This window comes from Microtus ochrogaster, chromosome 10, assembly GCF_000317375.1.
Source record: "Microtus ochrogaster isolate Prairie Vole_2 chromosome 10, MicOch1.0, whole genome shotgun sequence".
NCBI classification, from domain to species: domain Eukaryota; kingdom Metazoa; phylum Chordata; class Mammalia; order Rodentia; family Cricetidae; genus Microtus; species Microtus ochrogaster.
In genome coordinates, this window is record NC_022016.1 from 43,482,479 (window position 1) to 43,506,227 (window position 23,749).

At 53.8% G+C, this 23,749-nt stretch overlaps 2 protein-coding genes across 4 annotated transcripts; one reads left to right on the forward strand and one right to left on the reverse strand.

Moving 5' to 3' along the window:
• Hspb7 (heat shock protein family B (small) member 7) lies at window positions 1-3,342 on the reverse strand. Its single transcript, XM_026782197.1, has 3 exons — window positions 3,061-3,342; window positions 2,413-2,561; window positions 1-1,264 (listed from the first exon to the last, which is right to left on the reverse strand). Exons 1-3 carry the CDS (start codon window positions 3,251-3,253, stop codon window positions 1,085-1,087), a joined length of 522 nt encoding a protein of 173 aa, XP_026637998.1. The 5' UTR covers window positions 3,254-3,342; the 3' UTR covers window positions 1-1,084.
• A 6,121-nt stretch (window positions 3,343-9,463) lies between these two features.
• LOC102002468 (chloride channel protein ClC-Kb) lies at window positions 9,464-20,569 on the forward strand. 3 transcript variants are annotated; one of them, XM_005352900.2, is made up of 19 exons: window positions 9,464-9,563; window positions 10,182-10,310; window positions 10,735-10,863; window positions 12,055-12,194; window positions 12,537-12,614; window positions 12,687-12,765; window positions 12,882-13,007; window positions 13,353-13,437; window positions 13,531-13,632; window positions 14,120-14,204; window positions 14,459-14,632; window positions 15,366-15,435; window positions 15,600-15,710; window positions 16,046-16,259; window positions 17,725-17,858; window positions 19,601-19,689; window positions 19,840-19,923; window positions 20,140-20,226; window positions 20,522-20,569. In XM_005352900.2, the coding sequence occupies exons 1-19, from the start codon at window positions 9,464-9,466 to the stop codon at window positions 20,567-20,569; spliced, it is 2,064 nt and encodes a 687-aa protein (XP_005352957.2). The 3 variants fall into 3 exon arrangements, with proteins under 3 accessions (XP_005352957.2, XP_026637990.1, XP_026637991.1); XM_026782189.1 differs by lacking the exon at window positions 10,735-10,863; XM_026782190.1 differs by lacking the exon at window positions 10,735-10,863 and having other exon boundaries at window positions 12,070-12,194.
• The last annotated feature ends 3,180 nt before the right edge of the window (window positions 20,570-23,749 follow it).

Genomic DNA, 23,749 nt, shown 5'->3' on the forward strand with positions numbered 1-23,749 from the left:
CTGAGACAGAGCCAGGGTCAGAGCCCTGGTCACCCCACACCCCACCACCCCACACCCACACACAAGGGTCTTTGTCCTGGACTTGGAGGGCAGAAGGGATCTGGGTTGGGGCTCTTCCTGTGACCACCCTGTGCAGTGGACATGTGAAGGAGGGCCTGTGGAGGCAGGGGGATGCTCCCCAGGGCACAGAGGTGAGAGGCTGAGGGCAGTTGAGGCAGTGCTGGGTTCAGAGCCAACCTTCAGCGGCAAAAACCGAGCATCCAAATGGCTCAGAGGCTCAGAGATGCTACGTCCCCATTGATGAAAATAGAGATGCTAAATCTGATTTAGGATGGTTCGAACTGGGCTTGAACCAAAGGGAGTGAATGTTTCAGGGTATGTGTGGGTAGATTGGTGGATTAGCAAATCCCGGGGAGCTCTTGCTCTCACGTCCCCAGGGGCCCTTCTCTGCAGGGGAAGCTGCCCAGGATCCTAGGTCTCTACTAAGAAGGAGAAGACTCAGTCTGGCCTAAGGCACCAGCAGCTGGAGATAGGAGGCCCACCTGGGTGCAGGTGGTCTTGCCTGGCACAAGTAGCTGACAGAGGCCCAGAGTGACAGGTAGCCCTGGGTTTGAGGCTTGGAGAGTTGCAGCCCTGGGGAGGTGGCTGTCATGGCTATCTCTCTGGCTTGTCTGAGGCAGTCCGCCTAGGCCAGCAGCACTGCTTGCGGCCAACTCTTATATTCCACTTGCCAGGAGGGTCCCTGGTCCCCTGCCCCACAGAGATGCCATCGATGTCTCTCTGTGCTCTGGTCATTTGCTTGGAGGCTCGGTCCCCATCTTTCTCCCCAAGTCCATCCTTCAACACCTCTATTTGTGAACTAAGATAGGGAGGTCCTATCTGGATGAGGGTCGTGGGGTTGCCCCAGGTGGAGAGGAGGGCCCTAGTCTGGGGGGGAGGGAGTGACCCACCTGGGGCCTAAGAGTGTGTGGGGTGACTGGAGCCTAGGCTGAGATGTTCTGGGGGCCATTGTCAGGGGTCAGGATGACCTCAACAGCAGGCTGGTTGAGGAGGAGATGGGGGGAGGGTAAGGGTGGGGAGACCCTCAGATCTTTATCTCCGTCCGGAAGGTCTGCTGGACGTGCTCCGTGCGTGGGTGACGCCGTGCCCGGATGGTGAGGCTGCCATCCTCTCGGAGGGCTGAGGTCACTGATGTAGGGTCCACATCCTCTGGTAGTTGGCATTTGTGAGCGAAGGTGTTCACGACTGTGCCATCAGCCGCCAGCTGGGGAAGGGGTGACAGGTCAGGAGTGACCATCCAGCCCTTGTCCCATCATGGATCCTGGTCAGGCACAAATCAAGCCAGAGCCTCCTCTTTGCTCTCTGACCCCAGTTACACCACTGCCAAGGGCTCTGCAGAGGGGCCCAGAGGTTCCGGGGGAACTGAATATAGAATGGGGTTAGGTGGGGCTCCATAAGGGCTGAGCTTCCATAGAAGTAGCTGGAAGACTGGGACTCTTGAGCCATGGGGAGGGGAGATGACACAACTGTGCCCTCTGGATCCCTAGACACCCTGAGTGTCCACCACCAGGGCCACCACCCTCCCCCGCAGCCCAGCTAGCACATAGTGTCCAGCAGTGTCGGCTGGCTGAGTCACCCTGGGACGTGGGGCTGGCACGTGCCGCCAGTGGCCCACAGTCCTCGAACCTCTGGCAGGGCTTCCTAGTGTCCAGCCTGAATTAGGGGAGCTAGCCAGACTTGGGGGGTGGTCAAGGAGGCCTTGGCAAATATCCTCGAAGAATCAGCATGGCCCCAGGGACTGGGGCAGCCACCATCTGTGCTGGCTGTGCCTTCTCAGATGAGCTAGCCACTGAGACTCCGGGTAAAGTAAGTGGGGTCCAGGGTGGGTGTGGCTCTGAGCTTCGTGGCTCCTTTCAGCCTCAGGCCCAGTGTGGGGGTACCAAAACAGGACCCACACTTCTGGCTCTGGGATGAAAGAGGGGTGAAGGTGTGGCGTGAGTGGCTGCCCAGGTGGGCTTGGTCACTGCCACCTTCCTCTCCCTTCTGCCAAGGAGCTTTCCTTACTCCACCATGGTCTCCCTCACCCAATCATGTCTCAACCACTCCGGCTCCCTTCTGCCCACATCCCAAGATCCCTCTCTCATCTCTGGAGGCTCCCAGGTGCCACGACATGGGCTCCTGAAGATAGGTTCTGTGAACCTTAGGTTGGAGAGAGACATGCAGGTCCCTGACCTATGAGCCCACTGGGAACAGACTGCAGTTTGCCCTGGGGGAAGTACAGACCGGGAAGGAACATGGGTCAGGGTATGAGGTCTCCAAAGGCAGGTGCCAGTAGGGGACACAGAAGCAGCTAGACTAGGCAGAGTCCAGGGGAAGGTGGGAACTCTGGGGTGGAGCAGGGTCCAGACTCACCTTCTCCGCTCGCACCTCGATGTGGTTGTTGGAGGTGGTGACAATAATGTCTTCAGGGGAAAAGTCTCTCATGTCCACGGTAAACTCATAGGCATCCCCGAGGGTCTTGATGTTGCCTTGGCCCCCGGGACGGGCTGTGGGCAGAGCTGCTATAAGCTGGGCACCCAGCAAGCCCTGAACCCCAAACCTGGGTCTCCACTCTTCTCTTGGGGCAATGAGTGGCTCTCCCAGACAATAGCTCCTCTCTTCACTCTTGCAGCTCACCTGGGCGGGGGTGGGAGGGCTGGGAGGGGTGAGCCTCACCCCATTCAACATGTAATCTATGCGTGCAAGTCCCTCCTTTAGCAATTCCATCCAGACCTAGAAGCTCTGAGGGGCCAGCCACCCCTCAGCCCCAGCCAGCCCTCCAGGGTTCCCATCAGGACATGGGCCATGTGAGACTACTGGATTCGTATCTCGCCATTGTCTCCAGGAAGCCCACCTGTGTCACAGACAGATCTGTCTTGGTGGCCAGGTCGCCATGGCAGCCACATGTGGCTGGAACCCATGCAGCAAGCACCTATTCCTGGCAGATGAGTGGCTATAACCCACTCAGCGGTGCCATGGAGCAGACCTTCCCACCTGTGTCTCTCCCCTTCCCGCACTTGCCTGGGAAGGCCAGGGTCTCCGAGTGGGGCCGCATGAAACTGCCAAAATCCTCAGAAAACATGCTCAAAGCCTTCTCCATGGGTGGGTCCTGGGTTGGGAGGGCTCGGGAGGCCGAAGAAGAGGAGGAGGAGGAGGTGGAGGAAGAATGGAAACTTCTCTCCGCTCTGAAGGCGGAGGAGGTCCGGTGGCTCATCCACAGGCAGCAGGGACCCTGTCTAGGCAGGGGCTGGGCTGGAGAAGCGTGTGGACGCAGGCTTCCAGGGAAGCATGCCGGGGCCCAGATTGCCAGCGCTTTATAAGGCCCGGCCGTCCCTGGGCTCAAGGCCAGCCCCTTGTCTGCTGGCTAAATTTAGGCCTCTTCATGGCCCAGAGGGGCCTGGAAATCTTCTTGGGAGAAATGGCCCTGCTGACAACCTGACACACAAGGGCCGGCTTGGAGGGCTGAGCTCATCGCCTGGCACTCCAAGACCGGAGCTCCAGCCCCAAGGGCCTCTGTAGCGGCCAGGGCAGGGGGTGGGTCCTGCCCTGTGCCTACCCAGGACTTTGTGGTTTGCTGTTTCCCTCCCTAGCCAGGGACCTGACTCTCCTCTTAGACTGATTCTCAGGGCCTGTGGCTCCGTTATCTGACTCCTGAGGAGCGGGCGCGTGCAAGAACCTTGCTGGACTGTTTGTGGGATACTAGCAGCTTCAGAATCAGCTGTCTTTTCAGAAAGGTTGAGACAGCCCAGGTTGGAGTGCATAGATGACCCCTGTCAACTCCCACAGGGACCCCGATTCTATGTCATCGTTCCCCACATCCCTGCTCTCAGAACCTTTAGCGGCAGAATAGAAGAAAGCAGGCAGCTGGAGGTGGGGCTGGAGGGTTGGGCCCAGCTTCAGGGAAGGGGCAGATAGTTCGACAATTATCCTTAAAGATCTAGGAGTCTAGGTTGTTGGCAAGAGTCTGCTCCATCTCAGACTCAGAGGAGTTGTCTGCCTGAGATCATGGTCATAGGAGATCACATCCAGGCAAAGAGAATGCTGGTGGCTCCCAGGGTGTCTCTGGGCACTGCCGTCCCTTCCCAACAAAGCCTCTAGACCAGGAAAATGAGCCTTCCAGGAAGGGAAGGGCTGGGTCTGAGCACGTTAGAATGGCTGGGATTCCACCCCAGATGTGCCTGACCCTTGTGTCCAAGAAGGCCCCTTTCTTTTCACTGAGTAGAACCCCAGACTGCATGACACTGGGCAGGGGACAGAAGCCAGGAGAGGCACTTTCCAGAGGCAGGTGCTCCATCAACCCATCAAGCAGTTTTGGAACACAAGTCTTGACCTTTCTTCCCATATAATCAATCACCCCATTCCTCTCTCCCATGGAAGCTTCTAGTTGCTCAGGACTTCACAGGGCTCCTTCTGTCCAGAGTCCCCAGCACCTGCAGTGTGAGATAGCCTTCATGAGTTCTGACCCTTCTCTTGGTACCCCTCATCCCTGCCTCTGGGGCAGAATCTCCTCTCCCCCTCACTCACCCAGGAGTTCCTGAAGATGAGGACCGTGCCTCTTGTCTCTGGCTTCACAGAGCCAAGACTGGTAATACAGTCAGGACAGGACAGGGCAGAACTGGGGGTCAGAGTGATGGCTGGAGCTACAAGGATCTGTCACCCCCTGACATCCCCTGGAACTGGAGTTATGGATGATTGGGGATTACTCATGTGGGGGCTTAGAACTGAACCACGGTCCTCCTTGTTGGCTATCCTTGCTGAAGACAGGCTGGCAGGGCTTCATTCAGGGGGTCACCGGGACTGAGGTGAGATGGAAAAAGATGGGGGCCCCCAGAGCAGCCTGCCAGGGAAACAAGAGCCAACAGCTAAAAGCAGACACGCTGTCACCGTCACAGTGCTGAGGGCCTGAGTCACTGCTGCTGGGTGTCAGCTCCCTCTACCCCCACACCCGCCCACCAGTCCCCTCCTTTTCCCCACATCCCTGAGGAGTCATCTACACAAATACTGAGTCCACTGGCTTCAGTGGCCAGGCGGGACCTCAAAAGGTCACCGAGGTCATTCTCTTGACACCAGGCACGCTTCTGTCAGATCACAGGAATAGGAGGAGCTTCAGAGATGATCCAGGTCATCACTGGGTGTGGTGGCATGTGCCCGTCACCCCAGGAGAACCAGGAGTTCAAGACCAGTCTCGGCTTCCTAGGAAGTTGGAGGTCATTATTCAATGACCCTAAATGGCCTCTCCAAAGTCCAGGGAACGTCATGGGAGAGGGGGTGGAAGGACGGTGGCAGTGGAAGGAAAGGGAGGGAGGCACAGGGTGGGGTGCTGTCTCCTGCATAGGACACGACCGTGCAAACACCAGCACAGAGCGCCTTTGTCTGTCTATCTGGGACCTGGGGAAAAAAGGCTGTTCGGAACGGAGGGAGGGGGGGTGAGTTAGGAGGAAGGGAATCATTGAGTGACAGTGAGGGGACCATGGGGTGGAGTGAGGGAGATCCGAGTGCAGAGCACACAGGAATGAGACTGCCAGAAAACAAGAACCCCAAGGGCTGGGAAATGGCTCAGCAGTTAAGAGCACTGGCTGCCCTTCCAGAGGACCAGGGTTCAGTTCCCAGCCACGTGGTGTCTTACAACCCTCTGTAACTCCAGCTCCAGGGCATCTGGCTCCCTCAAGGAGCATCAGACATGCATGTGGCACACAGACATACAGGGGGGCAAACATTTATACACACAGAATAATAAAGTGTATGTTTTTCAAAAGCCAAGAACTCCAGAAAGGATGCTGGTCCAGTCTCTTGAATTTGGGGCATCTTCCTCCCGGAAGCATTTTCACAAACACAGGTGCTCCCCACGTTTCTGACCTGGGAAGCTGGAGAGATGGCTCAGCCTATTGCTTCTGCAGAGGACCCAAGTTTGGTTCCCAGCACCCAACAGTAGGCAGCTCATCACCACCTATAACTTCAGCTCCAGGGGATGCAGCACCCACTTCTGACCTCTGTGGGCACCACACTTATGCACCCACATGTAGACATTAAAAAATAAAATAAAACTTTTACATTTTTATTAGATTTATTCATTTTTTGATTTTGTATGTGTTTCGTCTGCATGTATCCATGTGTGCCATGTGAATACTTTTGCTCATGGAAGCCGGAAGAGGGTGTTGGATCCCCCGGACATGGGCTATGGATGGCTGTGAATTATCCATGTGGGGACTGGGAGTCGAACCAGGGTCCTCTACAAGAACAAATGCTCTTAACTGCTGAACCATCTCTCTGACCCCAAATAAACCTTATTTAATAATATAATATGATAATATAATAATAATATGATAATTGATATACAATATATCAATTAAATGATTCTGATGTGGAGTTCTAAGGACCAGAAATTCTTTCCCCTCAGCTCCTGCATAGCTAGCCTGAAGGCCAGAGTAAGGAATCCATTCACAAAGTGCCTCCTGGGTGATGTTTAGGCCTGGCAGACTTGGATAAATGGAAGGCAGGCAGACCCATGCTGCAAGGTCCATAGGACAGAAGTGGCCCAGGCTCGGGTCAAGGAAGGAGTTGAATGGCAGGTCTGCTCTGGCTTCAGACCCTGCTCTGACAGGACAGCTGCCTCTGCTCCTCAGGCACCTAAGACAGAGGAGAAGGATCTCGTGGGTGGGGAGACTGGCAGGTAGGGCTAGCGCATTTGGGAGGAACTTACCCTTAGCACAGGAACCCCTGATATCCGTGTCTCAGCTTCCTGGTGCTCCCAGTGGGGTGTGGACATGTGAGGCCAGTAATGACACCAGTGCCAGCTAGCTGCCAAGACCAGAGACATGTTTGGGTTGTCAACAGAACAGCTAACCATCTGTTGACAGTTGGGTAGGGGAGGGGAGGGTGGCCCTGGCTGTGCAGAACAGCTGATTCCTGCTCACTCTACATCAAAATAAATAAATAAATAACAACAACAACAAAACATCCTCGCTCCTATTTTGAAGTAACGAGGGTTAGAAGCTGTTAAGAGTCTTGGATTTTGTTGGTGGTGCTGGCGCATGCCTTTAATCCCCAGCATTCAGGAGGCAGAGGCAGATGAATCTCCTTGAGTTCGAGGCCAACCTGGTCTACAAGAGCTAGTTCCAGGACAGGCTCCAAAGCTACAGAGAAACCCTGTCTCCAAAAACAAAACAAAACAAAACAAAAACAAGTCTTGGATTTTCATCAGTCACTAGAGGGACACAATCTTTGGAGTGGTGACGGGGGTGAAAGGGGAGAGAGGACGAATCACCCCTTGCCTAGATTTTCTTTTCTCTTCCTCCTCTTCATCTCCTCCTATTCCTTAACACAGTGTCTCATGGAGCCCAGGTCTCACTCTGATTTGCTATGCAGAGGAATGATAACCACGAGCTTCTGATGCTCCTGCCTCTAAGCTCCCAAGACCTGGGATTGCAGACATGTGCCACCACACTGGGTTTAGCAGGTGCTAGAAACCAAATTTAGGGTCTCATGCACGCTGGGCAGGCGTTCTACTAACTGAGCTGCACCGACGGCCCCCAAATCTTCTAAAAGTAGCCCCAGGCACAAGCTCTTTATCTTGCGTCCAGTTTCTTGGGAGCTTGGAGATGGGACAGACAGTCTGAGCCCAAGTTCAATCTCTGCTTTGTGACCGTTAGTGAGCAACTGCATTTCTCTGGCCTTTCATCAAGCACTGCAAAAGGGCGTCATTACTTCAACTTACAAGGGCGTGGAGGCCACACTAAACAGCAGAGCAGTGCTGCCAGCTCACATACACACACACACGCACACACTCATATGTGTACACATACTCATACCCACAAATACATGCACACACACATATATATATACATGCACACACACGAGTGCATACATATGTACATGTACACTCATAATCAAACACATACACATATGCACAAACTCATATATGTATACACACAGATGCATGCACACACATACATACACATACACACATACATACTTGTGTACACATATGTACTTGCACACAGATATTCACACACACGCATACATACACACATACATGCAAACTCATATGTACACATACACACACCCACAGATTCATGCACACACTTATACACATGCACACACATACATGTGTACACACATGCACATGTACACATATTCACACACACACACACACACACACACTTCTTTGCCATCTCCTCATGCTTTTTCAGAGGGCCCTGCCACAGCCACAGGGGCAGTTTTCTGAGATTCAGAGGCTGGATGAAAAGTTCATTCATTTCCTTGCCTCGTGGTCTCCAGCCCTCCTGGTTCACCACTGTTGCCTCCCCACCCCTGAACAAGATGGGACTGTCGAAGCGAACCCCCAGAACAGTGTGCCTGCATAGGTGTCAGGCAAACCATGGCGGGAGTCCTGCTTCTGGCCCTCAACCTCTGGGCTCTGGGTGCGTGCCTCTACTTCAGCGGGCCTCTGTGATCTCGGACAAGAAGCCTCACAGTTCTGCAATGCCACTACGGGCCATTTCCCTGGATTTGGGGGAGAACTCAGTCATTTGGGGCAGTTCTGAGCATGTGCCTTCTGCTGCACCCCTTCCCTCCCCTCCCCCATTATACTTTAAAACCCCTTTCCGTGTCCAGCCGTGTCCAGCTAAGAGATCCAGACCCTGAGGCTCAGCGACAGCAGAGGACTCTCACTCTCCTGCACGGTCAGAGGCTGCAGTTCCCAGGCCCAGACCCCAGGAGGCCCCAGGGACCACAGCAAGGGCGCTCGCTCTTGCTGCCTAGCTCTAGATGAGGAAATCCACCCCTCCTGGTGCCTCGGTAGCTTCCTGGTCAGTCAGTCTGGTGAGTTCTGACCAGTTTCTCAAGGACATTCTTAATGGCTTCCTTAACCCCAGGAGGGGAGGGAGGGGAGGGTGTTGATTGGTGGAGGGCACCCCGTCCAGGTGCACCAGGTGCACAGGTTCCGCAAACAAAGAGGCTGTGTCCGAGGGCCTTCAGCAGGACGCTCTGGCAGGTGAGGGACAGCTGGGTGCTAAGTGGGGCACGGGCTTGGACAGCACCTGCCAGGGCCAGTGCAGACGTGGAGAGGGAGGGTGTGGGGCCTTGAGGTGTTTGCCTGCAAGGATCTCCTTCAGGACTTGGGGGTCTTCTGGCCTCCAGAGGATGGCTATAGGACATCACAGCTGCCCTTGGGGACAGGCTATCCCTGGGCAAAATGAGCGCTCTGAGTTGTAGAAACAGCCTAGTGTCTCAGGGGGTAGTGGTGGGAGTTAAAACAGGCAACTGGTTCTGATTAGGACTTTTGGGAGTGGAAGGACCCTATATATGCACAATACACACAGTTTTCCCTTGTACTTAAGAATCAGAGCACATTGGAATATTCTAGAAGTGGGGCACAGGTGCACAGTGGCTCACCAAGCACTGTCTACCTGTCGTCAGAGAAAGAATGGAGGAACTGGTGGGGCTCCATGAGGGCTCCTCTGGGAAGCCAGTGACTCTGCAAGAGCTGTGGGGTCCGTGTCCACGCGCCCGCAGAAGCATCCGGGGTAAGAACTGGGTCCCCTCCCCCTCAGAGTACGCACAGAACCACACTCCCCCTAGGCCCAAGAGCACCCTCTCCACTTCTGTGCGCTCCCAGATGACACGTGCAATCTCTTGGGTGGCAAGGGGTCTGCATGTTCACCCTGTACCTGTCTGTGTAGCCAGAGGACAGAGAAAGCAGGGATCCCAGAAAGAACACAGGTCTAGGCGCTGGAGGCCACAGCTAGAGGGGGTGAGCTTCGAGTGGAGCTGGCAGCTAGTGCTGGGGATGCAACTGGGCACCCCTCCCTGCCGTGCCCTCTGGGATGCAGACCCTACCAAACACTGACTAGAGCGGCAACGTCCAGTTTTTCCAATCCCGCTGCTCCCTTTAACCGTTCCTCCAGGTCCCAGTGTGGAAGGAGATGGGGCAGGGGAGGTCAGGGGCCTTCCGTAGGATACAGGCGTGGCATTCACACTACACACGCTTGCCACAAATCATGCTGGATCCTCCTGCGAGGCAGAGTCCCTCTTCATCATTTGGACCTCGGTCCTGGAAGTCCTACCCTGTCGTGCCTGGTCCTTCCTGCCCAAAGCCTGAGCAGCTCCCAGGGGAGGAGCTGTGACCCCAGTGTCCTGCCCAGGGGCCCTGGAGTGGGTGAAAGAGCGGCTGTTCCGTGTGGGCGAGGACTGGTACTTCCTGATGGCCCATGGGGTGCTCATGGCTCTGATCAGCTATGCCATGAACGTCGCTATCAGGAGCGTGGTCAGAGGTAAGGCCTCCTCTGCATGCATACCCCTGCAGAGCGATGGCGTTCCTATATGTGCTTGGGATACCAGCTGGACCACCGGGGGCAGCGGGGGAGGGGAAAGGCTGTGAGTGATCAGGCCTGAAATTGAGCCTCACTTGGCCCTTGATTTGCTGTGTGTCTCTGGGCAGGTTCTGTGCCCTGCTGGGGCTCCATTATCTCGTCTACACAGAGAGGGTGGAGCCTCTCTAAACTGAGCTTGGCCACCCCTTCTCGCCCACCTTCCTCTCAGCTCAATAACCCTCCACCCCAGGCACAGTTTTCTCCTTCACTTCTCATTGGGTGGTCTTGAGCCTTTTCCTAGACTGTAAGTGGGCACAAAAGTCTGACCACCCCGCCCCAGGGCTGTAGAGGCTCTGGTGGCTCCCTGACTGCTGGGCATCTCCAGCGCACAAGTGGCTGTACAGAGAGATTGGGGACGGTCACCTGCTCCGGTATCTCTCCTGGACTGTGTACCCTGTGGCCCTCCTGTCCTTCTCCTCCGGCTTCTCACAGAGTATCACGCCATCCTCTGGAGGTGAGTCATGGTCACCTGCTTTCTGTCCAGCCTGCCTTGTTCTGCCGTCCCCATGAGTCCCAATCTTTTCACATCCTGCTGAGGAAGCAGCCAGGCCACTTACGCAAAGTCACACAAGGAGAGGGACAGCAGGGGACCCGGTACATCACCCGCTCTATCTGACTTCCCTGGGCTCCTCTGGGCCAAGAAGGAGGGCTGGTTTCCATGTAGGACTATAGCCAATGGCCAGATTCCCTAGGACTCTGGAGCTACCTCTAGCTAGTCTGGGGGGAATCTTGAGAGTACATTCAACCCCCAATTTCTTCTTCTGGAAACTGTTATGAATCCTATTCATGGGGGGTATGAGGCTGTTTTTGTGACTTTTCCTGGGGAGACGCAAGCATGTGCTCATCCCATATAGAGGTCCAACAACAGACCGAAACAATGAATCCACATTAAGCAAACCATGAATTGGGCTGGAGAGATGGTTCAGAGGCTAAGAGTTCTGGTTGCTCTTCCAGAGGTCCTGAGTTCAATTGCCAGCAGCCACATGGTGGTTCACAACCATCTCTAATGAGATCTGGCGCCCTCTTCTGGCCTGCAGGCATACATACAGGCAGAACACCATATGCATAATAAACAAATTGGACTTACAGAGAGAGTATAGGTGATTCAAAAGCTTGAGCATCACTGAAAAGCCCACCCAGCATGGGTGGCAACTGGTGAAAAGTGAGCCATATAGGCAATTCTACTAACTGGCAGAACATTATCCCTTCCCTGCAATTGTTGGTGCTGATTAAACCCTGGGGGAGGGGCCTTGTGAATCCTGTGAGTTTCAGGAGTTTCCTGTACCTTATGAGTTTATTACATGAAAAACGAAAGGAAAAAAATTAAAGTCAGGGTCTCATTATATAGTTCTAGATGGTCTGCAACTTGATACATATACCAGGCTGACCTCGAACTCTTGGAGATCTGCCTGCCGCTGCTTCCTGACTGCTGGGATTAAAGGCATGGGCCTCCATAGCCAGTTTATTTCTTGAATCTTAGCCATCCTCTCTCTACCTGCTCTAGGAGGGAATGTTTCAATTCAGAAGCAACAGCTGCACAAGAGGGGCTCCCTAGGAAAGTGCCCCTAAGAACGCTGTGCACACAGGGTGCACGCAGAATTAATGCAGACCCTCTCTCCCTCTGTTCTCTATCTATATGGACCAGGGTCTGGGATCCCAGAGGTGAAAACCATCTTGTCTGGTGTGATCTTGGAGGATTACCTAGACATCAAGAACTTTGGGGCCAAGGTGGCGGGCCTCTCCTGTACCTTGGCAACAGGCAGCACCATCTTCCTGGGAAAACTGGTACAGACATGGGGGGGCCCACTTACCGTCCTATTGTGCTGCCCTTTTCCATATTCCACAGTATAGCCAGCCTAAATTAAGTGAGCCCAGTCTTGGGGGAGCACATCCAGGTCCTCAAATGTGACAAAAACCATCTTGGAGTGGTTGGTGGAGGGTTAGGACAAGGATGTGATGCGATCTATTGCTGGGCAAGGTTTGTGCCTTTGTTCCTTAGGCCCTAAGAAGGAAGAAGAAAGAGAAGGAGGGGGAGGAGGAGGAACACAGAAGAGGAGAGGAGGAAGTGGAAGGGTTGGGAGGTAGGGTGCAGCATCCCCAGCACCACTGTACTGCCTCACCCTGCAGGGCCCCTTTGTGCACCTAAGTGTGATCACCGCAGCTTACCTGGGCCATGTGCGCACCAAAATCATCGGGGAGTCTGAGGTGAGAAGCACAGGGTTGGGTCTCCTTGGGGAAGGGGTGTGAGAGCTGAGCCCAGGATACTGTTCTTCCCAGAACAAGACCAAGAAAATGGAAATGCTGGTCGCAGGAGCAGCAGTGGGCGTGGCCACCGTCTTTGCAGCCCCCTTCAGCGGTGAGAGCTCCTTCACACACACACACACACACACACACACACACACACACACACACACACACACACTGTGTCCTGCAGCCAGAGGATAACGGTCCCCTGAGCTGTGTGTCCCCTAGGTGTCCTGTTCAGCATCGAGGTCATGTCCTCTCACTTCTCCGTCTGGGATTACTGGAGGGGCTTCTTCGCTGCCACCTGCGGGGCCTTCATGTTCCGCCTTCTGGCGGTCTTCAACAGTGAGCAGGGTGAGCCTCATATTGGGACTTGGTCTCTACCCTTCTTCTTCTGCGACTCCTCCCTCCCGCTCCTCTCTAATTCTGCTCCCTCTTCCTCCCCCCCCTCCACTTCTCCTTTCTCTTCTCTGTCCTTCTAAGAGGACACAGGGTCTGACCTGTGTAAAGCAGGGTGGGTGGAGAACCCTAAGGGCTGGAGCTGTTGAGTCTAGCTGGGACACTAGCCAGGTCCCTAGAATTGCAGGGAAATTCGGGGGCTGGGTCTGATGCTGTGTCTGCCTTGCCTGGGTTATTCTGAGACTGGGTTTGGGTGGGAAGGCTGGCGTTGGATTTCCACCTGCTTTCCTCTCTCCCCAGAGACTATCACCTCCATCTACAAGACCAGCTTTCGGGTGGACATACCTTTTGATCTACCAGAGATCTTCTTTTTTGTGGCCCTGGGGTGAGTGGGGCCCCAAACCCTGAAAGCCACACACAAACTAAAGTGGTTCTGGCCTCACCCTCACTTTGGCCTCACCCCCGCTTCTGCTTCCAGGGCCATCTGTGGCGTTCTGAGCTGTGGGTACAATTTCTGCCAGCGATCATTCTTGTTCTTCCTCAAGGCCAATGGGTTCACGTCCAAACTGCTAGCCACTAGGTATACTGGGCCTCTCAGAGGCTGGCCCCCTCCAACCTCCCATAAAGACCCACCCCTTTCACCAAACCCTTCTTTCCATTAATCCCCCAATGCTCCTCCTAGCTCACACCTGGCTTGTGGTCCCTTCAAGTCCTACAGCCACTGCCCCACTTATGTGAAAATTAAGTCCCTCACTGAGTCTTTCTGGTTCCTGAATTCACATCCCCCTCCCTGATCCCTGCCTCTCCTCTCTCAACCTCAAACACACACACCTGCCTTTAGCATTCTGTATGCCCTAGGCCAGCACCCCAGTCCCTTTCTGTCCCAAACTCTCCTCCAGCCCCTCCCCTTCTCGCACCAGGTCTCCTGGTCTCAGTGCACCCCTGTCTTCTTGTGGGGAGGGCATCTGGAAGTTTCCCCCCTTCCTCCTCTGTAGTCCTTTCTTCGGCGTGGACCCCAAGGATGTGGGGAAGGAGAGGAGGAAAATTGGGACTCTCATTCCCCACAGCAAGCCCTTGTACGCTGCTCTGGCCGCCCTGGTCCTGGCCTCCATCACCTATCCACCCGGTGTGGGCCGCTTCATGGCTTCCCGGGTAAGGCGCACCAAGTTTGGCGATGGCAATAGAAACCCCTCATCTCCGGCCCTTCCATGTATGCTTTCTCACCCAGTCCCCTGAAACCACCTGACGAAACTGTCTACAGGTCATTTTTCAGATGTCAAGGTTGTAGCTCCGCAATGGCAGAGCCATCCTCAGAGTCCCTAACTGGGAAGGGGTACGGTAGTTGAGGCTCAGATGGACAGCAGAATGAACGGGGACAGGCTGACCTGCCGCTGCCTCTGTCCCAGCTGTCCATGGAGCAACATTTGGAGACACTGTTTGACAACAACTCGTGGGCCTTGATGACCAAGAACTCATCCCCATCCTGGCCAGCGGAGCCAGACCCCCAGAACCTGTGGCTGGAATGGTGCCACCCGCAGCTGACTGTCTTTGGGACACTAGTCTTCTTTCTGGTCATGAAGGTGATGGCCAGTCCTGGGTGGGAGGGGCTGCTTCCTGAGCTGAAGCCTGGAGCCCTGCCTCCTACATCCAGGTCGCTGATCTGACCATGGCCCACTGCACCCCTCAGAAACCCTCCCAGCCTCAATTGCTCCCCTCTTCTCTTCCTCCTCCTCCTTCATTTGAGGGGTGCAGTCTCGTTATGTAGTCCAGGCTTGTGACTTGTGCTCCTCCTATCTCAGACTCCCAGGTGCTGGGTGACAGTGATGTCCCATAGCAACTAGTTCCCTTATTCCTTACAAAACTGTGTGTGTGTGCATGAGTGTGTGCACGAGTGTGTGTGCACGAGTGTGTGCACTCGAGTGTGTGCCAGCGCTCCATAGTATAATGTAGAGGTCAAAGGACAACTTGTAGAAGTCAGTCTTCTCCTCCCTCCACATGGATTTCAGGGACCAGGATGAAGCGGTCAGGCTCAGGGGCAAGCAGTTACACACAGACCCTGGCACCCATTACTCTTGGAGATGGAATAGTTGCTCTCTACTAAAGGTTAGCCTGAGTGAGGAGAGGAACCCACTGGCATGTGCTCATACCCAGTGAGTGCTTTACTGAGGATTGCTTGGCTCTTTCTCCTGGTTGGTGGCGCCTCTAGTGCTGGAGCTGCCGTGGGCCCTGGCCTGGGGGCCTCCCATCCCTCCCTTTCTCTATGCCCTCCTGTTTGCTTCTAACTCCTGCCATGTGGATCCAACCTCTCTACAGTTCTGGATGCTGATCCTGGCGACCACCATCCCCATCCCCGCTGGGTACTTCTTGCCCATATTTATCTACGGTAAGACTGGGGTCCCAAAGTTCCGCGAAGGTTCAGGGGCACGAGGGACCTGACTTCCCCGTACTATCTCCCTCCCAAAGTGGTACTGGAGATGGGGCAGGGTCTGAGGGCCTTGGGGGGATCAGGTCAGCATGGCTATTTCCTTCACCCTGAGTCTGTGGCAGGAGCTGTCATTGGGCGCCTCTTGGGAGAGGCCTTGTCTGTCGCCTTCCCAGAGGGCATCATGGTTGGAGGTGAGGTCAATCCCATCATGCCTGGAGCCTATGCTTTGGCAGGTGAGTGAACCTGGGACCAGCAAGTGGGCAGAGCTCGTGGGTTCGACTGCAACAGGAGAGGTGCATAGTAGTCACTGACCTGCCCAATGTGTCCCCACTCCTCCACAGGCCTGTCCACCCCCTCAGCCATTCCTTCCCCCCAAGCCTTCCAGCTTTCTCTTGTGTTTTTTTTCTCCCCATCCGCCACCTGCTCTGATGACCAGGTACTCCTGACAGTTGCCAGGACGTGCTCTTTACACATTGCTGGGCCTAACCACAGTCACACTATGCCCACCTTGCCCTCTGGGTGAGTTGGCTCCTGGCCTGAGTCACCCACCATGGCTCTGTCCCTGCAGGAGCTGCTGCCTTCTCGGGGGCAGTGACCCACAGCATCTCCACGGCGCTGCTGGTCTTTGAGCTGACCGGACAGATGGTTCATGCACTGCCTGTGCTGATGGCAGTGCTGGTGGCCAACGCTATCTCCCAGAGCTGTCAACCCTCTTTCTATGATGGCACCATCATCGTCAAGAAACTGCCATACCTTCCGTGGATTCGTGGCCGCAAGATTGGGTGAGCCTTGAGCTGGCTGATGAAGTGATGATACCCAGAGTAGTCTGGGGGTGGAGGGATCCCCGGAAATCAGCAGCACAGCTGACTCTGAACTGTACAGGGGTCAGGCTGATACATAACTGCCCTCTAGACCTCGACATCCCCAGAGCCCTATGGGCTAGGTGAGGACCTAGGTCTCTATCAGGTGAGGCTGAGAGGAAATGAGCACCAGGTCAGGGAGGTCCTTCTCCTCCCTACCCCTGCTCTGATGGCCTTTCTGGGTGGTGGGCATGCAAATGGGCCCTGAGATCCTTTCTTTTTTTTTTTTTTTGTTTGTTTTTTGAGACAGGGTTTCGCTGTGGCTTTGGATCCTGTCCTGGAACTAGCTCTGTAGACCAGGCTGGTCTCAAACTCACAGAGATCCGCCTGCCTCTGCCTCCCGAGTGCTGGGATTAAAGGCGTGCGCCACCATCGCCCGGCCTGAGATCCTTTCTTGACCAGACTGTACCCTAGCATCTTTGGTCCCCAAAGCAGCACAACTCAAAGGCTTCAAGAGTCACTGAGTTTAAAGTACAACTCCAAACAAGTCTCAGTTTCCCCACCTTTAAGATACACATGATTTGGGGCTGGAAAAATGGCTCAGCAATTAAGGGCACTGACTACTTTCCCAAAGGGCCCAGGTTCACCCACGTGGCAGCTAACAACTGTCTGTAACTCCAAGATCTGACTCTCACATAGACTTACTTGCAGGCAAAACACCAATACACATAAAATAAAAAGAAAAAAAAAAAAAAAAAAGTTACTTATGGTTCTAGCTGGGCAGTGGTGGTACACACCTTTAATTCCAGCACTCAGAAGACAGAGGCAGGTGGATCTCTGTGTGTTTGAGGCCAGTCTGGTCTACAAAGTGGGATCCAAGGCAGCCAGAGCTGCTACACAAAGAAACCCTGTTTCGAAAAACAAAACAAAACACAACAACAAGAAAAGAATTGTGTGGTCCTCAACCTAGGGGACTGACCCCATTGGGCCAAATGAACCTTTCACAGGGGTCGCCAAACACCATGGGAAAACACAGATACTTACGATTCATAAGACAGCAAAATCAGAGTTGTGAATTAGCAACAAAAATAATTTTATAGCTGAGTGGCAGTGGCACACGCCTTTAATCCCAGCACTCCGGAGGCAGAGGCAGGTGGATCTCTGTGAGTTTGAGGTCAACCTGGTCTAGAGAATGAGTTCCAGGACAGCCAGGGAAGACAGAGAAACCCTTTCCTGAAAAACCAGAAAAAAGTTATGGTTGGGGCCCACCACAGCACGAGGAACAGTTAGCAGCGTTAGCACAGCTGCGAACCACTGGTGTAGTCCCTGCAAACCCATCCTAGAGAAACGCAGGTCTCTCCCAGTAAGGCACCCAGGACTCTGCCCTGTCCCAGGGGCCGGCATCTCCCCATCCCAGGGCCTGACAGGTGCCCACCTCTGCCCACAGGTCCTACCCAGTGACTGTGGATCACTTCATGAACTGTACCCTTACCACGCTGGCCAAGGACATGCCCCTGGAGGAGGTGATCAGGGTTGTGATCTCCACAGATGTGACCCAGTACCCGCTGGTGGAGACTGCAGGTCTGTAGCGGCTGCAAGAAGGCAGCTGCCTGAGAGAAGGGGTTGGGCTTCCTTCCGCTATTCTACCTCTAAGGCCCTCCGTGTCCCGGGCAGCAAGGGCAAGCATGATGTCAGTTCTGCTCCCTAACCCAGCTCTGCAATGGGGTGGCCGTGTGACCCGGCGCTAGACCCTTCATTTCTCTGGGTTTCATGTCTTCATGGAGAAAATGGACCTAAAGACCACTTCTGCTAGAGAAAGTGGGGTGATGTGTTTAAACTAAACATGAGGGGTGCTTGTAAGGTGGCCTGGGGCTGGTCCTTTGGATTCCGGGAACCAAGCCTTGTGTGTTAACTCAGATAACAGGGCTACTGCTAAGGTCTTCCAGAAGCTTCCTTTCTGACCCAAGTGCCGTCCCCCTCCCCCATTCCCCACTTCCAGTTGCCTTTTTGAATGGCATTAAGTCTTAGGGGGATCTATCCTGAGCACCATCTCCAGTTTAGAAAGCACATTACCTAAGTGAAGAAGATAACCAGGTAGGGAGGAGCTACCTGAGCCCCGCCAGGGCACCTATCCAGCCACACGTCCCCTCTCTGCAAACGAGGTGGGGCGCACACTCGGCAGATTGTTGGAGTCTGGTGCTCACTTGCCCTTGAGCAGTGAGCAACAGGCACAACATGGCCACCTATATGCACCTATCAAGAAGAATAAAGTCAGTCCTTAACCAGGGAAAGAGTGGTGGATGTACCTCTTGAGTTCTATGAACTACATGGTCCTTGTATGAAAATATGGAAGTCACCATGGTTTCCCACGCGAACGTCAGAAGCTTCGCCCTTCGCTAATGGGATGACTTTAGCATCACAGGAGAGATCACGGCAAACACGTATTTACTTATTTCACAAAAGGAAGGCCCTGCCAAGAGGCGTCACCTCCGAGAATTGGTTTGGGTTGCAGAACTCCCACTGAGACAGACCCTGGCTCTGGACCCCCCCCCCAGTCTACCAGGAAGGAGCTGGTTTCTAAAATGAGGGAGGGGCACTTCTATTGTGTTATCCAGTTACAGACTGAATCCAGGGCCTCGTGCATGCTAAGCAAGCTTTCTTCTGCTACTGAGCTACAGTCTTTTTTTTTTTTTTTTGGGGGGTGGGGGAATGTTTCAAGACAGGATTTCTCTGTGTAGCCCTGGCTGTCTTGGAACTCTGTAGACCAGGCTGACCTTGAACTCTCAGTGAGGAATGCCCACCAACCCCATGATGCCTGTAATGCCCAGCATGTGTCCAGGCTAGTCAGGCTGGCTTAGCCTCAGCACTCTGTAGGACCAGCGCTCAGTAGGATCTCAGGTTACAGTGAGCCTCAGGGCTCACCCTTCCACTGACCTGACTCAGATTTTAAACAACTGGACTGAAAACAGAAGAGAAAGCCCAACTGTGATACCCAAACGCCCAAAGGCTGATGTCCCCAGCTTCCCCCTCCTAAAATGGGGGGTGGGGGTATCAGAATACCCGCTGACCCACTGGCAGCCTTACCTAGATGCCCTCAGCTGCCGTGTCCATGTGGAAGCTGAAAGGTTTAGGGCAGTAGTTAGCCCACCAAAGCCTCAGCTTCCCCTTCCTTAAACAGGGTGATAAGGATTCTGAAAGACCACACACACACTCTGTAAGTTTCCTCAAACATGAGGGCACCCTGCGTAGTCTTGGCACATAGTAGGTGCTCAGCGAATGTGATGTCTATGTTCATGACATGTCCCTCCCTCTGGACTTCCTAGAGTCTCAGACCCTGGTGGGCATTGTAAAGAGGAACCACTTGGTGCAAGCCCTCCAGATGGAGCCAGCTTCCCGGGCTCCAGGCCAACAGGTGGATTCTCCTACCATGTGTGGGGACAGGGTGGGGGTGTGAGCAGGGCTGTGAAGGGAGGAGATGACTAAGATGACTTAGAGAGGAGAGAGATCAGGATGTAGCAGCTGGTGGCTGGCTCAAGTCCCCACGGTCCTTTTCCGTCCCCAGCCCTGTCTCCAGGATATCTTGGCTGGTGGCTGCCCCATACAACCAGTGACCCTGCAGCTGTCGCCAGAGACCTCCCTGCATGAGGTAAAGGGGGAGTTAGAGCGTGGGGGTGGAGGTGGAGGCCTGATGGGGGAGGCTGGTTAACGGTGGACCACCGGGTTCCTTCCATCGGAGGCTCACCCAGCTCCTCACACGGACTCTGGCAACCCCTAGTGGTCAGATTGCACATTGCAACCTGCTCACCAGGCACAAAGACCAGTAAAACAGGATGTCTGCTGTTTCTCTCAATCCCCCCTCCAGACACACAACCTCTTTGAGCTGCTGAACCTTCAGTTGCTGTTTGTGACATCACGGGGCAGAGCTGTGGGCTCTGTAACCTGGGTGGAGGTACTAGGATCTTGAGGGCGGGGCAGGGCTGAGGATGTGGGAGTGCCAAATTCCTTCCCGCCAAAGGTTAAGGCCTACCTGGGACTCTGATGTAACCCACTTTCCGGATGAGAGTGGCCACTGGGCCTGGGACCCCAGCCAACCCTGCCGCTCTCTGGGTTCATTGATATTATTTATGCACGGGACAGGACCCTGCTCTCAATCTTTCCCAGGGGAGCCACCAGTGCCTAAGCCCCTGAGGGACAAGTCTTCCCCTCCTCTAACCACTCCCCCTCCCTGTCCTCTTCTCTGTTAGTTAAAGAAAGCAATTTCAACCCTGACCAATCCGACCACCCCCAAGTGAGTCAAAAGGTGCGTGTGTGTGCGCGAGTGTGTATGTGTGTGCGAGCGACTGTGTGTGTGTGTGTGTGTGTGTGTGTGTGTGTGTGTGTGTGTGGCAGTGGGTGGAAGGAGCAGCCTGGGTGGGTGGCAGGGGGATGTCAGCAACGGGGGGGGGCAGCAGCCTTGGAGTCTGCAGCCTAGAAGGGGCAATGGGGGGGGGCAGAAGAAGGAGGGGCGGCTGCTGCTGCAGAGCTGTTTCCTGGCACAGTAGGGCCCCTCCACTCAGCCAAGAAGGGAGCCCCATCGTTACTTCTCCCCATCCTGAAGGAGCTGAGAGTAAGTGAAGACACCAATACATCAATGTGTCCTGTCACCAAGGGGGACCCTTGTGCCCCCTGGGATCGTCTGTGGCCAACCAAGAACTTCGGAGAAAAATAAAAGTGACGTCTAGAGCCACTGCTCAGCCCTCTTCTCCCTTAAGGGGGTGCGGAGCGGGGGAGGGGGGCCTTCCGGGATGAAATAGGCCTCTCTCAGTGGCCCTTCTCACCATGGTGACCAAGGAGCCCACCTGAGTGCTCTATTGCTACGATTTCTTTGTCTGTCTAGACAGTTATCACAGGGTAATCTGTGTCCCCCAAGGACTAAGTTTCATCTTACAGACTTGGCCTGTGCCCTCCCTACCCACAACCCTCAGCTCAGGTACAGCAAAGCCGGTCTCATGCAGTTCATCCTCTTCACCACTGGGCACTCCAGCCCTTCCACTCAATCAGGTGACTGCCTCAGCATAAGTCCAGGGTTCCCCAATACTTCAAACCACCCATGTCTGTACCCCAATCCATATATCTACTACAACCCTGAGTACTGAATGCCCTATACCCCAAATAACACACAGAGACCATGACCAATGAACACCTTGCCTGCCATACCCATGCTGTGCCCTTTGCACTCCCCAAGTTTTGTGCCCCCAATTCACTTAGATTCCATATCCACCTTCACCCTCCCATGTCCTATTTCCAGGGGATATGTCAGTCCTTGGGGATTTTGTCTTCAGAAAAGTCACACCTTTCATTTCCTTTCTGACCTGGTTCCCATCCCTATCTCCACCTCCAGTCTATAAATCAACAGATATAAAGGGGAGTTGAAAAAACAAGAGTACAGGGCTGGAGAGATGGCTCAGCAGTTAAGAGCACTTACCTGCTCTTCCAAAGGTTCTGAGTTCAATTCCCAGCAACCACATGGTGGCTCACAACCATCTGTAATGAGATCTGGTGCCCTCTTCTGGCCAGCAGGCACACATGCAGGCAGAATACTGTACACATAACAAATAAATAAAACTTAAAAAAAAACAAGAGTACAGAAAAGAAACAAAGAAAGGAAGGAAGATCAAGCAGTGGTGGCTCATGCCTTTAATCTCAGCACTTGGGAAACAGAGGCAGCCTGGTCTACATAATGAGTTCTAGGTCAGCCCAGTACCTGTCTCAAAAAAGCAAACAGGGCTGGAGAGATGGCTTAGTGGTTAAAAGCACTGACTACTTTCCCAGAGGACCAGGGTTCAATTCTTGGCATCCACATGGCAGCTCACAACTGTCTATCACAACTGTCTATAATGCCAAGATCTGACACTCGCACACAAACGTAATGCAGACAAAATACCAATGTACATACAATGAAAACAAGCAAATTAAAATAAAACAAACAAACAAAAAGTTGAAGGAAGACTAAGGAAGACACCTGACATCAACCTCTCCCCTAGCATGGTGCATGCCACACTGATACACACACACATGCACACTGCATCAGTGCATGCATACTAATACACATATGAACATTTACACACATATATGCATACCAACACACAGAACAAAAAAAGATGCTCCAGGGATGGAGAGATGGCTCAGGAGTCAAGAGTCCTTACTGTTCTTACAGAGGAGCTGAGTTTGGTTCCCACCGCCCTCATCAGGAGGGTCCTAACTGCCTGGGTCTCCTGCTCTAAGGCGGCTGCTGACCTCTTTGGGCTTCCGGGTGAGCTTGCACTCACAGTGTGCAACACGCACATACTCACACACACACACACACACACACACACACACACACACACACACACACACACACACACACACACACACACACACACACATACACACAGTGGAAAATAAAGGAACTTTGGTTGTTTGTTTTTGTTGTTGCTGTTTTGAGAAAGGATTTCTCTGTGTAGCCCTGGCTGTCCTGAAACTCCCCTTTGTGGATCACGCTGGCCTCAAACACAAAGATCCTCCTGCCTCTGCCTCCCAAGTGCTGGGATTAAAGGCGTACACCACCACTGCCTGGCAAGTGTTTCACATTTTAAAAGGCAGTAGGACTTTTAGTTATACTATGTTTTGTGTTGTAATATTGATGGAGGTGGATCTGTCCCCCTTGACTAAAGGTCTTGAGTTCAGACCTAGTCGCTCCTTCAAGGTTACGACTGGAGGTTTGCCCTAAGGTGTGGCTCCTAACAGGACGTCTTGACCTAGGATGGGGTTACTCGATATTTATTGAGAAGATAATTACTTTGTTTGTTCCTTGTATCGTGGCAAAGAAGACTCTTGCCTTCCCCCTCCTTTTCGGATTGGGACGTACAAAGCCTATGAGACATAAACGCCAGGCGAATCCCGGTATTACTGAGTGCCCGCCCGACTCTATCAGCTCTCTCTTCTCTGTTTCTTTCTCAGTCCACACTCATCCAAGCATGGATGAATATGTCAGGTGGGACCCGGCACGTGCTAGGTTAGGATCCAGCCATGTTTGCACCTGCCTGGGCCCCTCAGTGGCAGGCGTCTCTCTTCCTCTCTCTCCTTTTGCCAATTGGTTCCAGAAGTTGCACCTGGCACCTTTTGGACCTCATGGAGCCTCCGTTTGTGTGGGGTTCCACAGATGTGAGCCTGTTCCACCTTGACTAAAGGTCGGAGAGTTTGACTTTATTTCTGCTCCTTCAAACTCATTGACAACGGGTGTGGCTACAAACAAGAAACCCTGACCTAGGGTGTGGTCACTTGGTGTTTTGGACATTAAGATGGCCCACGGAAGTGAATCTACTCTACCCTGACCAAAGGTCAGGGAATTCAAGCCTATTCCTGTTCCTTCATTTTAAGACAAGTTCGACCCAGGGAGTGGCTGCCTACAGGATACTTGGTCTAGGGTGTATTTGCTACATATCCTGCCC

Bases quoted from the DNA above. Each gene is read 5' to 3' on its own strand.
- Hspb7 (XM_026782197.1), bottom strand. From the start codon at position 3,253: ATGAGCCACCGGACCTCCTCCGCCTTCAGAGCGGAGAGAAGTTTCCAT. The intron at 2,562-3,060 runs GCAAGTGCGGGA...CCCAGCTTATAG, and splicing joins GGAGACCCTGGCCTTCCCAG to CAGCTCTGCCCACAGCCCGT. The intron at 1,265-2,412 runs GTGAGTCTGGAC...CCCCTTCCCCAG, and splicing joins TCGAGGTGCGAGCGGAGAAG to CTGGCGGCTGATGGCACAGT.
- LOC102002468 (XM_005352900.2), top strand. From the start codon at position 9,464: ATGGAGGAACTGGTGGGGCTCCATGAGGGCTCCTCTGGGAAGCCAGTG. The intron at 9,564-10,181 runs GTAAGAACTGGG...TGTCCTGCCCAG, and splicing joins CGCCCGCAGAAGCATCCGGG to GGGCCCTGGAGTGGGTGAAA. The intron at 20,227-20,521 runs GTACTAGGATCT...CTTCTCTGTTAG, and splicing joins GCTCTGTAACCTGGGTGGAG to TTAAAGAAAGCAATTTCAAC.